General features: G+C 44.1%; 1 protein-coding gene across 1 annotated transcript; it reads right to left on the bottom strand.

The window, feature by feature from the left end:
* Positions 1-338: 338 nt before the first annotated feature.
* On the bottom strand, positions 339-5,303 carry LOC119348841 (putative E3 ubiquitin-protein ligase RING1a). The gene is made up of 10 exons (XM_037616831.1): positions 5,008-5,303; positions 4,725-4,878; positions 3,033-3,091; positions 2,626-2,707; positions 2,374-2,494; positions 2,225-2,266; positions 1,601-2,122; positions 1,182-1,289; positions 859-1,062; positions 339-754 (listed from the first exon to the last, which is right to left on the bottom strand). The coding sequence occupies exons 1-10, from the start codon at positions 5,177-5,179 to the stop codon at positions 722-724; spliced, it is 1,497 nt and encodes a 498-aa protein (XP_037472728.1). The 5' UTR covers positions 5,180-5,303; the 3' UTR covers positions 339-721.
* Positions 5,304-13,390: the final 8,087 nt, after the last annotated feature.

The raw sequence follows: 13,390 nt of genomic DNA, 5'->3' as shown, positions 1-13,390 counted from the left end.
CACCGCGTCGTCGGCTCCGTTCGCGCCCGGGGTCAACAACGACCGAGCGAGAAGACAACTTTACGACCACCGCTGTAGTAGATACTGTGAGGTGAGCGCATACGTGTCGAGACCTCAGACTCCATGGGGTGGCATCGCGGTTGGTCAAACGGTTGGCAGCGACCGCAGGCCACACCGCACTTGAGAGCTGGCGGTGGCTTCTGTGCGGCCGTGGGCGTATATGGGCTCTGGCCGAGCTGTCAAAACACGCAGGACGGCGGCCAATTCACCTTCACTCCTCCTCACTCCTCAGACGGGTTCGAGTTAAGACGGAGTCCAAGAAGAATTACCGCTGCATGTGCAGCACCACCAAACACTCCATTATAATTATACAGTATATATAGAATAAGGAATGAACCAGCCAGGTAATTTTGTCTGACCTGTTTTACACACTGCTACTCAATCCGACTACCACTAGTCAATTTTACGTTTTAACCAACCAATGAACCACTCCACAAGATAACACACACATAAACTTAAACAGACATTAAGACACGGATGATAAATCTACTGCTTTGTCGCCCCTTTTTTTTTCTATATCGAATGATGATATATGTACAGGTTTTCACGGCGAGTAGATCCTTCCTGCGGGTCATGGGATTAGCGGCGATCCATCCATCCATCCATCAATTTGACGGCCAGGAGAGTTAGCTGGCTGGCTGGTGCCACGGACTGCGCCTAGCTAGCCCTGCGCTTTCACGGAGTACAGCAGCTCCTGGACGTTGGGAGGGACACGGTACATACAGATCATTAGGGTGCTGAAGCCATGGCGAAAAGAAGCAGTTAGTTACTAGGCGGTCAATTGGAAATGCAAATTACCAGGTCTCCAACACCAGAGGCGAGCATAGGGTACAGCTCTGAAAGCGAATTCTCTTCCTTGAGCCTTTCCAGGCCGTCGAGCCGCTCCGGTTTCGCCCCGTCGTCTGCGCTGGTTTCTTCGGTTTTAAGGGACCCGTTTCTGGAGTTCTTCCTGAAGTATATCTCCACCTCTGCGGCTTGCCGTGACAGCTGAAGAGCAACAAACTGAAACGGCGCAGAAACAGGGTAAGCAGGGTCTTCGAATATTCGTTTCAATCTATGCCCACCAAGGTTGTGTCACATTGCAAACGGCAAGTGTGTGGGAGCAAGTGATCAGTGATTACCTGGCATAGGTGGCTAACAGAGAATGTTGGCTGGCAGCTGAGATAGGACTTTTCCAGTTTAGGCATGCTTTGTCCATCAACCGGAGTTAGAGCGAGGTACAAGTTGAACTGCACAACAGAACAGACATATTCAGCAAACCTAATGGACGTAAACCAGGGGCCACTGCTTGTACAAGATTGGCCTGGCCCAAGGTAGCCATGTATGTATGTGCATGTGCTGATGTTTTATATTGCCTGTGCAACACTACAAAACACACCGGATTAACACGTACAGACAAAAGGATGCATCCAGCCTTTTAGAATGTTTATTAGTAATTTGAATCTTCCAAAGAACAAATAAAATAAATACCAACTCTAATCATTAGTTTTGCAACAGGAAGCAACTGTAAATTTAAACTATTGCGACGGTCTGTTTTTACCTTGGTATCAAATTCATCAGCATTACGGAGATGATCCACCAACTTGGCAACACGCCCGCCCTTGACCATCCTTCCACTGGAGCCACCGGCACTGCCATGTCGAGTCTGACTGCGGGTGCCATTTTTGCCCCAGGCAAGCATCTCTCCCCGCAGTGGAGAAGTGGCCAAGATATCTCTGGCACCTCCCAAATCATCATTCTCCTCGTAGCTGCTATCAACACTGCCAATAGTCTTAGCAGGGGATGATCGTGGCACAGGCCACCTCCGAGCTCTTTTCATCTTGACATCTGGTGAGCGATCATCAACAGAAGACGATTCTTTGCTGCCATCATTGCCATTTTCTTCTCTCTCGTCATCATCAATGTCAGTTGGGGCATTATCAGGAGAACTAGTCCGTCCTCTCTTCTTTGTCCGCATACTCCCACGGGTCTTTCTTGTAGAAGCTATTGCTTTTGCATTGGAGCGCTTCTTCACAAGTGCTTCTGTTTGTCTTCGAAATGTTTCAGCAATGGAATCTTGAATCTTTCATGACAAATACAGCAAATGTCAATAACAAGAAGACAAATACCAAATGACCAGGGCAGATAAGTTTCCACCAGACATAAGACAGCCAAATAAACCAACCTTTTTGTTGCGAGTCTTCTCTTCTTCACCAAAAGCAAGTTCCTGACGTATCAAGCAAATTAGAATCAGTGGCAGGTACTACAACAAAAGCTAGATAAACAAGAGCGACAAGACAACTACGTGTCGCAACTGGAGAAATTATGCATCACCTCTTCCTCGTACTTGTCAATGTCTGGATACAAAGCTAGAATTAAAGCGTCAAAATTAGGATCATCCCTCAAGGAACGTCTGCTCTTGCAGTGAGTGCGGCATGCTGGGCATTCATTATTTCTGCAAAAAACACCAGACCACTTATACTGTCATTGAAATAAAGTATATATTTGGATTTTTCAAAGCCCCAATCAGGCTGGGGTATACTTTTTTTTAATGACACTGTAGACAAATAACATAAGGGATCATACCCAAGCCGCATGGATTTATCAATGCAGTCCCTACAAAACCGGTGCAAACACTCCATAACCGTTCTTGTTTTCCGGATAATGCCTGCACCAGAGAACCATAAGAGAAGCAAATTCTTAGATATCACAGTTTGAGCAGACATTCTATCTAGTTTCTTGTATAAAACTCATCCTAGCTTCTTGATGATGTGGACAGTCCCAACATGCATACATGCATAACAGAAACATGTGAGCTTTGATGAATGTGCTAGCTTCAACATTGGTAGTAAATAATCACAAAAATATGTACAGAACACATTATCCAGCTTTAATTACAAGTATTACAAGCAATGCTGTCAACACAGAAATCATGAAAAGTAAACAGAGTTGCTATCTCTGAATTTGAAAGCAAGTTGACAAGGCATGCTTACCTAAGCATATAGGGCACTGCACTTCCTTCCGTATATCCATCAATTTCACTAGTATAAACCTGCATGAGAAAACAGTACTGTTTAGCTACCAGTTTACTGTTTAGCTACTAGTTTCGCTAACAAGAAAGTCAAATCTTCCATTACCAATTTGCATTTCCAATTACTGATTAACAACTTATGGAACACACAGAAGTGTTCCGTGGCATTTTTCAAAGAAATGCGTAGTATAAAGAACATAATGTGCAGGTGTTCACAGTGGGACTAGAGGAAACAACGGGAAATATGGAACCATTAGCACCTTGGGACAACATGAACACTGGAAACTCATATTTGACAGGCAGAAGAGTTGATTTGATTCAATTAACCAGCTGAGAAATCTAAGCAGTACCAATAAAATCCAAACGACATACAATAGGAGGTCAACAAAAACAGTGTCTACACAATTATCTGGATCAAAGGGGATTGAATGTGACAAGGTGTGCGTGCTATGATCTGATAACAGAGTATATATCTAGTGAACAAAATGTTTTCCTGACAGGAAGCTGCACTGCTCCTACAGCAACAGAGGGGTTGATTTGCACCTGGCATCAGCAGCGAGAAAACATTCATAGAAGCATCTGTGCGTTTCAGTACCGAGGAAAGAGTTATAGAGACAGCTGATGGAAGGTAAAGCATAATGCTATCACGAGAATAAGAACGCATTTGCATAAAACTGAGTTAAGACAACTAAACAGTGTTAAGACCTATCGCAGTCATGGGGCTCAGGACAGCAACAGTAGAACCAGATAGATATTCAGAGCACGACAGGCCAAGTCATGGCCAAGACACTGCAGGAAACACGAAGAGGCTCCCAATACAGACGAAGGTGGCACCTGCTACGAAACTGAGAAAAATCCACTGTAAGATCTTACATGGGCTGGATGAGCTTGAAGAGTGTTTGCCATAAGAACCTGGTGTCTCCACAGAACCATTCGACATGATCAACACGGGTGCACGGGTGAGAGGCTGGCCAGGAGCTCACACGGGTATAAGCATGGCAAGATCATTCAGAAGGTCAGGCTAGCAGCAGCAAAGAGCCTGGACGGAAGAGTTGGCAGTGGCCGCACACGATTCAGAAGCAAGAAAAACAGGGAATTCTTCCTGTAGATAGCCGAACCACGACGAACATGACCGCCGGTTCAGATGTGGCTGGCGACTCCCGGGTATCAGCTTGGGTATGCGGCGATCGACCCTGGATGCCGCTCCCAGCATTTGCCGTCGCGAGCACGGCGCCTCCGCTGAGCCGTGTGACGAAAGCATGCATGCTACAGAAAGATCCCATGACTCGGCGGTGACGGGAGCGCTCGCGGCGGCGCGGGGCGGACGAAGCGGCCGGCGCCTGCGCCTAACGACGAGGACGACTCGTGGTGGGCCGGCGCCGCCGCCACGAGAAACCCGAGCCAGCATACGAAGCACGAGACCACGAAGATCCCATGGCGACAGGAGCGCCGAGCCCGACGAGGTGAGACGATGCGGCCGCCGGCCCGGTGGGACTCCCCATACGATGACCTCCGGCACCACCCCGGCGAAGCGAAGCCAGCGTACGGGGACGCGGCGTGACGACGACGGGAAATCGGCAACGGATGCGAGAGGAGGAGGAGGAGGAGATGGGAAGGGGCGGGGAGGGAGGAGGGGCGTCGACGGCCCACTTACTCGTCCACGTCGGCGGCGTCGCTCTCCGACGACGGGCTGTCGTCGCCGTCCTCGTCGTCCCCGCCGCTGCCGCCGCCTTCCTCGTGCTCGTCCTGCTGCTGCTGCTGCTTCCGCTGCTCCTCCTCCTCCTCGTCGTCCTCCCCCGCATCGGAATCTGCAGAGCCCGTGAGACACGCAAGCCAGTCAGCGACCCCGGCGCCGAAACAGAGGACGCGATGCGCGCATCGCGTGTGACGGTGGCAGATGAGTCGGCGGCGCGCGTCGCTGGAAGCAGAGCTCTCACCGCCGCCACCGTCCTTGGCCAGCTCCGCGGAGCCCCCGTTGGCGGCCCTCTGGACGCCGCCGCCGCCCTCCGTGTCGGAGCCGGCGGCCCCGGCGGCAGCGGCAGCCTCCTCCTCCCGGACGTGCCCGTCGTCCGCGTCGGGCGACGGGTGCGGGCGCTTCTGCGCGGGCATTCCGGCCGGCCGGCTGCCCTCCCCGCTCGTCGGCGCGGCGCTCGTCGCGGGGGAGAGGACGGACGGGCGCGGGCGGGCGGAGGAGTGAGAGGGAGGGAGGAGGCAGGAGGTGGGTGGAAGCGGCTCGAGTCGAGGGGGAGGCGGAGAGCGAGAGGAAAAGAAAGGCGAGGCGAGGCAGGGGACGGGGGGTGGGGGTGGTGCCTGCCTCTGCCTGCCCTCCCCTGTGCTGCGTCGCGTGTAACTTTGGGTTGGTGCGCGTGGCCGCCCCGCCCCGACCCGGCCCGGCCCGGCCCGCTGGAACCGCGGCCCGGAACAAATTTTTAACTTGCGTACGGTAGGAAAAATAAAGACCGTGGGGGGAGGACGAGCTCGACTCCGTCGTCTCCGGCGAGCCGGTTCGTCGTCGGTGAGCCTCTCGGGTCAACGGCGGACGACGGCCGCCACGCACGCGCTGAGCCGGAGGAGTTTTCAGAGGAGGAGCCGCGGGCTGCATATGGGACGTGCGTCGCGTACGTAGGCTTGCCCGATGCGGGAAGGTGGTGATGATTGGGAGTGGTACTCCGTTGCGTTGACCAATGCATCGGTGTGAGTTGTGTTCTTCGGCGTGTGGCCGTGGGTACGATCGACGACCATTCGCCTCGTTCCATCCAAGCGATTGTCGATCTATTGGAAGAGAAGAGAAATGCCTTCGATCAAACCAAGGATAGTAGGATACACTCATCCTGCCATTGGTTATTATCAGCCAGCATTCGCTCGAAGAACGTATTATTATCACAGGAGTGCAATCATCGCAGTGCATTTCTATCCGCGATCTCCCGTATTTAGAGGCCATATTTCTTTTCTGATTTCCCGCAAGGCAAACTAAACTCGTACTCCTTCCGTTTCTTTTTAGTCTGCATATAAGGTTTGGTCAAAGTCAAACTTTACATAGTTTGACTTACTTTATATTAAAAAATATCAGCATTCGTAATTTGATATCAACATTTTCAGATGCACCATGATATGCATTTTCATATTATATGGTTTAAGTATTGTAGGTGTTCATACTTTTTTATATAAATTTGGTCAAACTTTGTGCAGTCTGACTTTGACCAAAACTTATACGCGGAGTAAAAATGAACGGAGGGAGTATTCATGAGTGCTTGGATCGAAGCGGCGGGGTTGACTATTCAGGCCTACAGTACAACCGAGTGAGCCTCGTGTTCTTTTTCTTTTTTCATGCGTGCGCCGCGTGATATATATACGTCTGCATGGTTGAGTCACTTTGTGTGCGGCAGATCCTGAAAAGCCCCCTGGTTTTCAGTTGAGGCGTTACGATGGATATACCCCATGTCGTGTAGTATTATTATGTGCAGGGGTAGGGCGGAACATAGAAAGGTGCAAACCAAGGGTGGAACTGTGGGCTATATGGGTTAAACCCATTTTACAACCATTTTATCTTACTTTTTTCGCTAAATTTTTCAAAGCTTTTGGCCTATGCTCTTGGCTGAAGTCGGGTTGTTGTGGATCTTGATACACTGATTACGTGAAAATACCATGTGGATGTGGTTACTTGCATACTAGGGTCAGAGCGATTGGATTTTCACAAAACATGCCACACAAGTTCAACCATTATTCCATCTGTTTGGAGTTGATGGACACACGAGGCCTTCTCTAGCCGCTTTTGGTATTTACCTTTTACTAAGTTTCTAAATTTGAGGGTTCTACCGATAGTTTGGATTTAGTTTACACGCTCTGTCATTTGACAAATGTAAAAAAATCCGACTTAAATTTTGCCATTTGGGTATTTTTATAATTTATCATTAGATAGGAGTAGTTTTATCTTATTGTTAGTGTTATACATACCTATGTTATTCTTTACAAGATGTACATGCAATTAAGAAAAAGAACCGACTCCACCGCTAGAGAGAAGGATGCCATAGAGGAACCACAAGTCATCGCAATTTTAAAAAAGCGACAAATAAATTACTGACAATTAGATTAAAATCATTATAGCCAATCATGTCGTTTCACTTTAGCTAAATATCCAGCCAAGATCAAAAAAGAACTCGTCGACACGCTTAAAAAAGTGTACAAGATGAGGACTTTGATATTGTATACTTCAGCACATATGTTCTCTTTATTTTTAGAATTATATAAAGGTGCTTCTGGAGTTCCAAAAATTAGAAAAACGGATTCCATATGTAAATATTAAATTGGTGTACATAGTTTTTAGAAGTTTTGCAGAAACATGCGTCGACTTGTGGTCTACACTAAAAAAAACATGAGATATTTAGCAACACTAAAGCCAATTTATAACCAAAATTCTTAACTTTTTTGTCTAAATTGTTAAAATGTTTGATCTACGGTCGGGAGGGGATTGCAGCCAAAGTTCACGGGCCTTAACCCAACACTGACTATGTTATGTGGTTATTTGCATACTAGGGTCTGAGTAGTTAGATCTTCACGAAGCATGCCACATAAGTTTGACCCGCATTAGCTCTTTGCTCCATCCCTTTGGAGTTGACATGAGGCCTTCACTGGGAGCTTTGGGTATTTACTTTACACGATTTAATTCATAAATTTGAAGTTTCTAGTGATAGTTTGGATTTAGTTTAGATGCTCTCTTATTTGGAAATTTAGAAATCCAGTTTAAGCTTTCTAATGTGGATATCTTTCCTGCTTATAAAGAGAGTTGATGGTGAGTTCACATGTGGCCCCAATAAACTTCACAAAAAAATAATATGCTCCTACCCACATGTGAAACTAGCAACCATCCAACTCATATGTGAGACCTAGCATGAATAAAGAAATATAATACTAAATTCATGTGAGAACACACTTGTAACAAACAAAACGAACAAAATAGAGTCCAACTCAATATCACGATCTTGGGTTTACTTTATGAAACCAACCAGTTTTTCCAGTTATATACAATAGCATAAGAGAGCAAACAAATTAAAACCCCAATGTTTCCATAGAGCTTGTCCTCCTACCTCAGATCGCCGACCTTGTGCAAATGACCTATTGTGGTCAATTAAAGTTCTGCAACACCTACCATATGATTTCTCATTGTAATTTTTACTCTCTTTTAGTCATGGATTAGGTAACGGCTAAATGGCAGTAACATCTTTTGATGATCTCCTAAGTCAGTGGCCTAACTCATGATCTTTTTTATGACTCGTAGCAATGCACAGTTACTGTGCTAGCTGTATACTTTGTCGGTAGGGAGGAGTAGTTTCCTCTTACTTTTTTTTAGTGATAAGCATACCTCTAATATTATTTACAAGATGTGCCGCGTTAAAAAATCTAACTCCATGGCTAAAGAGAAGGACATCATAGGGGAATCGCAGGTCTTTGCAATTTTAAAGGCGACAAATAAATTTTGGAAAATTATATTGATATCACTATAGCCACTTATGTTCGGCTTTGCTAAATATCAAATCCAAGGTGGAAAACAAAAGTCATCAATACACTGAAAGAAAAATGTACAAGCTGAGGACTTTGGTATTCTACACTTTCAGCACATCTGCTCTCTTTATTTTAAAATTGTGGAAAGGTGCTTGTGGAGTTCCAAAAAATTCAAGAAACAATCTCAAAAGTGGATATTAAAACGGCCTACATTTTTTTTCCAAGTTCCGCGAATAGACTTGTGGTCTACACCAAAAAACATGCGAGACTAAAATGGCATCCTTATATGCTATATTTGTTTCATTTTCTGCACATGTCCCAACATGACAGTTGCAAATAATACTACATTTCTTCAACACGACAATTTCTTGAGATTTTCTAAAACATGATAAATATTTTTTTTACAAGATAAGACATCTCCAATGCTTATGTGTGATGACTTCTCTTACTCTTCCACGTCAATTTTTGTTTACGCGGCACATTGTTTTATTAATGAGGATAAAGAATCAGCTCTTATCATAAATACGGTCTCGTAGCACAATCCAAGAAAAAGATTGTTGGATATTCATTTTTCACGTTCTAATTGGACTCACATAGTCTTAATTTAAGTGAAATCTAATGTATTAAATATTTAATCTATATAAGAGATAACTCATTAAAATGGTTGTCTCTAAAATCTATCATCTCCTAAGAGAACATGTGAAGAAATAACACAGTGTGTGTGGCCTAAGTTGAGTAATTATAGGTAGTTCCAAAACTCACATGCAACACAAGAAGAGTTGAATCCATTCAATTGTGCGCCGACTCTAGATGTATCACGACCAGAAGTTAAACATTCAAGCAACTCAAAACCTAGTCAGTTTTGACTTACCGACCAAAACACATGTGGCGAGAATTTCTGCCTCCCTCCATCATTTTGGTTGGCATGCTCTATTACTATATTATTTAAAATATCCTTTTACAGCATATGCAAAAAACATGCCTTTTTGGACTTGAGCCCTCCGATGAAGGGCTTCCCACTACTAGGGAAAACCTTAGACACAGAGGTATAGCAGTAGCGCTACTGCTACTTAGTAGTAGCACGTGTCAGCAAAGTGCGCTACGGCTATGGTTGTAGCAGTAGCGCGTCTGCAGGTAAAAGCGCTACTACTATAATTCTCACAATGTTGCCGGTAGGCTAGGAATAGTAGTAGCGATCCAGCAGAAAGCACGCTACCGCTAAGTGCCTTGTAGTATCGTGTTTCTGATATAGAGCGCTACTGCTAAAAAAAAGAAAATAAAATAAAAAATAAATAGAAAAATAAATGAAATGAAAGAAATAGAAAAGGAGAAATGAAAAAAGAAAATGTAAAGAAAAACAAAAGAAAAAGAAAAACAAAGGACAAAGGCATAGCAGTAGCGCTTGTTCTCACAAAGCGCTATAGCTACTTTAGCAGTAGCACTTCTTGTACTCCCGCGCTATAGCTAAGCTCCTTAGATAAAAGGAAAAAAAAGGGAAATAAATAGCTACTTCCTATAGCAGTAGCGCCTTTGGTGGAAAAGCGCTATAGGTAACTTAGCTATAGCGCTTTTTTCCTACTAACACTACTGCTAGTTTCACTTAACCACGCGCGGGCTCAAAATTTTGCTAAGTTCTTTCCCCCCTCTCCCCCCTCTCCCCCCACTCGATCTGTCGCCGCCGTCGATCGCCCTGCGCCCGAGCCCACCGTCGACGCCGACCATCGCCCGAGGCCGCCCTCGACCTCACCGCCGCCGCACTCGACCTCGCCGCCGCCGCCCGAGCCCTCCCTGGACCGTCGCCGCCCGAGCCCGCCCGAGCCGCTGACTATAAGCCTCTCCCTCTCCTCTCCCCTGCCCTCCACTCTCTCTCTCTCTCTCTCTCTCTCTCTCTCTCTGCTAGCTAGGACAAATTTCATATGTTGCTGCTGTGTTGATGTTCATATGAACCCTAGATTTGTTTAGGGCAGTAGGCATTTTTTTAGCATTTAGGAAAAATGATTAGCAATTTTTTTAGGAAATTAGCTACGGCAATTTCTTATGAAAATGCGTAAACAGTAATTCCATTTAGCTTTAAATTAGCAGAGGGTATATAAATAATAGTAGCATTTAGCTTTAAATTAATAGAGGCTATAAATAAAAAACAGTAGCATTTAGCTATAAAAAATTTATTTGGACTATGGACCTGAATCTGGTCCAAATTTCATTTAAACGAAATTTGAATTATTTGGACTATGGACCTGAATATTTTTGAAGAAATTAGGTGTAGGTACTAAAGTCTTGCTATGGAAAATTTGGTGAGGTCAGAAGGGTTAGAGAAAATGGAGTTACTTTGCAATTTCTAATAAGGTCAAGTATTGTTGGAATATTTGCTCTAAAACAATTTGGATGAAAAGAAAATAATGTGTGTGTGTGTGTGTGAGAGAGAGAGAGAGAGAGAGAGAGGAATATCTAGAACAAAATTTGGGTTCTGTCCTAAGCAGAGAAGTGTTTAGTGAGATCATTTTGCAAAGGTTTTTGGTTTTTGAAAAGACCACTATTTTCAAGGAAAAGAATTTAGGCAAGTTTTATTTTAAAGATGATCCCTTCCTAGACTTTTAGTTGTAGACAAAAAACAAAAGTATTTATCTATAAATAAAAAACAGTAGCTATGGCATTTAGCTATAAACAAAAAATAGAATTGTTTCTCTTTTCAAAAACTTGGTTAAAGTAATTGTTGCTATGTAAATAAAAAACAAGATTGATGTTATATGATATATGTCATTGATGTTCATTCACTGGTACGCGCCAGTGCTATACAAAACGGGTTTTAACCCCTTTCCTCGACGACATTTGGAATCGTCGCAAGTGAGTGTGGGCGATAAGGGGGGGTCCTTCCCACATGACCCAGAAACCATCGGGGATAAGGAGCCATGATGCATATACAGTACTCCTACTTGTTTGTGCTCGCGTTGCCATCGCAGTCGGTATTCTGTGGTGCTACGTTTATGATGCACGACCCATCACAAACGGTTCACTATTATAAAACATGTATGATAAGTATACAATCACACACATTCGCTTGTCCCAAACCGTATGCGATAACTAATTAAGAAGATTAGCTAATCCTTGTAGGAGTGTCGGACAGGATTACGAAACATCGGACCGTCGTAACATCATCGTACACAACAACTATCGCACATGCTATTCTATGGTGCAACGTTTACGATGCATATTTTATCAAAAACAGTTCATGGTTGCGAATCGTGTACGATAAGGCAACTATCACAAACGTTTAGTTTGCCCGCGCCATTTGTGATATTGTTTGACATCACACACGCTTTGCAAACGACAACTGTGTGCATGCTTGCACACGTTTCCTCTCTGTGATCCGTCTCGGATTATGGTGTATATCGCAAACGTTTGTTTTTTACCAACCATGTGTGCCGTAACAACCTGGAGAACGTAATTTCACCATAATTTAATTGCTGCTATTTCAAATTATATTGGATTTGAATTTGAATTTAAATTTCAATATATGCTATAGCTTTATTCATATCCATCAGGTTCAAACAACCAATGCATTATTCGATTCATAGGTACATATCAATAATTACATAAGAACCAAATAAGAATGATGAACCATAGTTGTATACTTGTATTAAAGACGGTAAAGCAAGAGGCGAAATACATTTTGGTTGCTGAACAAGGTGAAGCGGAAAGCCCATATTGTGCCATCTTCCATGTAGAAGGCACGCACGACTCTAGTCCAACCCCTTGTGATGGCTGACCGCCCATCCTTCACGGTCTTCATGAAAAACATCTAGATAATCATCGTGTTCTCGTAGAAATACTTTAACCTTTGCATGCCCACCAATCATGTAGTTTGAGAGGTAATCTTGAGTAAACTGCTTTTGGAACCACTTCAAAGGAAAAAGATTCAGACATTGTCATCTAACACAACTCATTATGGGCAGTAAAAAGAAGGTTGCAGAGTTCTTACTTACCATCCTGCAGTCGTTGTTGTATTGGATAAATTGTAAACAAATAGTTTAATTGCCATCTTTTGACCCATTCTACTACCAATCTTTATCAGCTTCCTCACTTGGTGCTAGTTCATTGATATCCCATTTCCCCATACGCAGAAAGGGTCGAAGCGCGGATCTTTATCAATGACATATGTACCTAAAAGCACCAAGTTAATATTATAAGCTAAACAACAATTGCACAATGATGTAGTACACCACTTTTTTATAATATCTTGTAACATCCAATATAATCACATATTAAATGAATTAACATCTTATATTATGGGTCGCAAGGAGTTTATTGCATTCTTACAAATTATCGGCTGATTAACTGCTGTTGTATCCATGGGTTAGAGTTAGTTTGAGCTAGTTCGGGCTCAAATAGCCCTAAAGTATATCTAAACATGAGGGCTAGTTTGAGCTAGTTGCATCTATAACCCACCCCAAAAAACTATCCAACCCAAGAGGTGTTTATTGGAGCTAGTTCTCCTAGTGTATTTATTGTCAATCTAACCCTGTCATCCAAACAACTCTTTGGATGGAGTTAGTTCATGGTTAGTAATGAGCTAGAAACTAACTCTAACCTCTAGCTAAGTTGAGTATCCAAACATGGCTGTGTTGTTGTTGTTGTTTTTGTTGTTGTTGTTGTTGTTGTTGTTGTTGTTGTTGTTGTTGTTGTTGTTGTTGTTGTTGTTGTTGTTATTGTTGTTGTTGTTGTTGTTGTTGTTGTTGTTGTTGCTGTTGTTGCTGTTGTTGCTGTTGTTGTTGCTGTTGTTGTTGCTGTTGTTGCTGTTGCTGTTGTTGCTGTTGCTGTTGC

The sequence above is a fragment of the Triticum dicoccoides genome, chromosome 1B, assembly GCF_002162155.2.
Source record: "Triticum dicoccoides isolate Atlit2015 ecotype Zavitan chromosome 1B, WEW_v2.0, whole genome shotgun sequence".
Taxonomy (NCBI): Eukaryota; Viridiplantae; Streptophyta; class Magnoliopsida; order Poales; family Poaceae; genus Triticum; species Triticum dicoccoides.
Note: the sequence above shows the minus strand (reverse complement) of the source record. Positions and strands in the feature narration are given on the sequence as shown.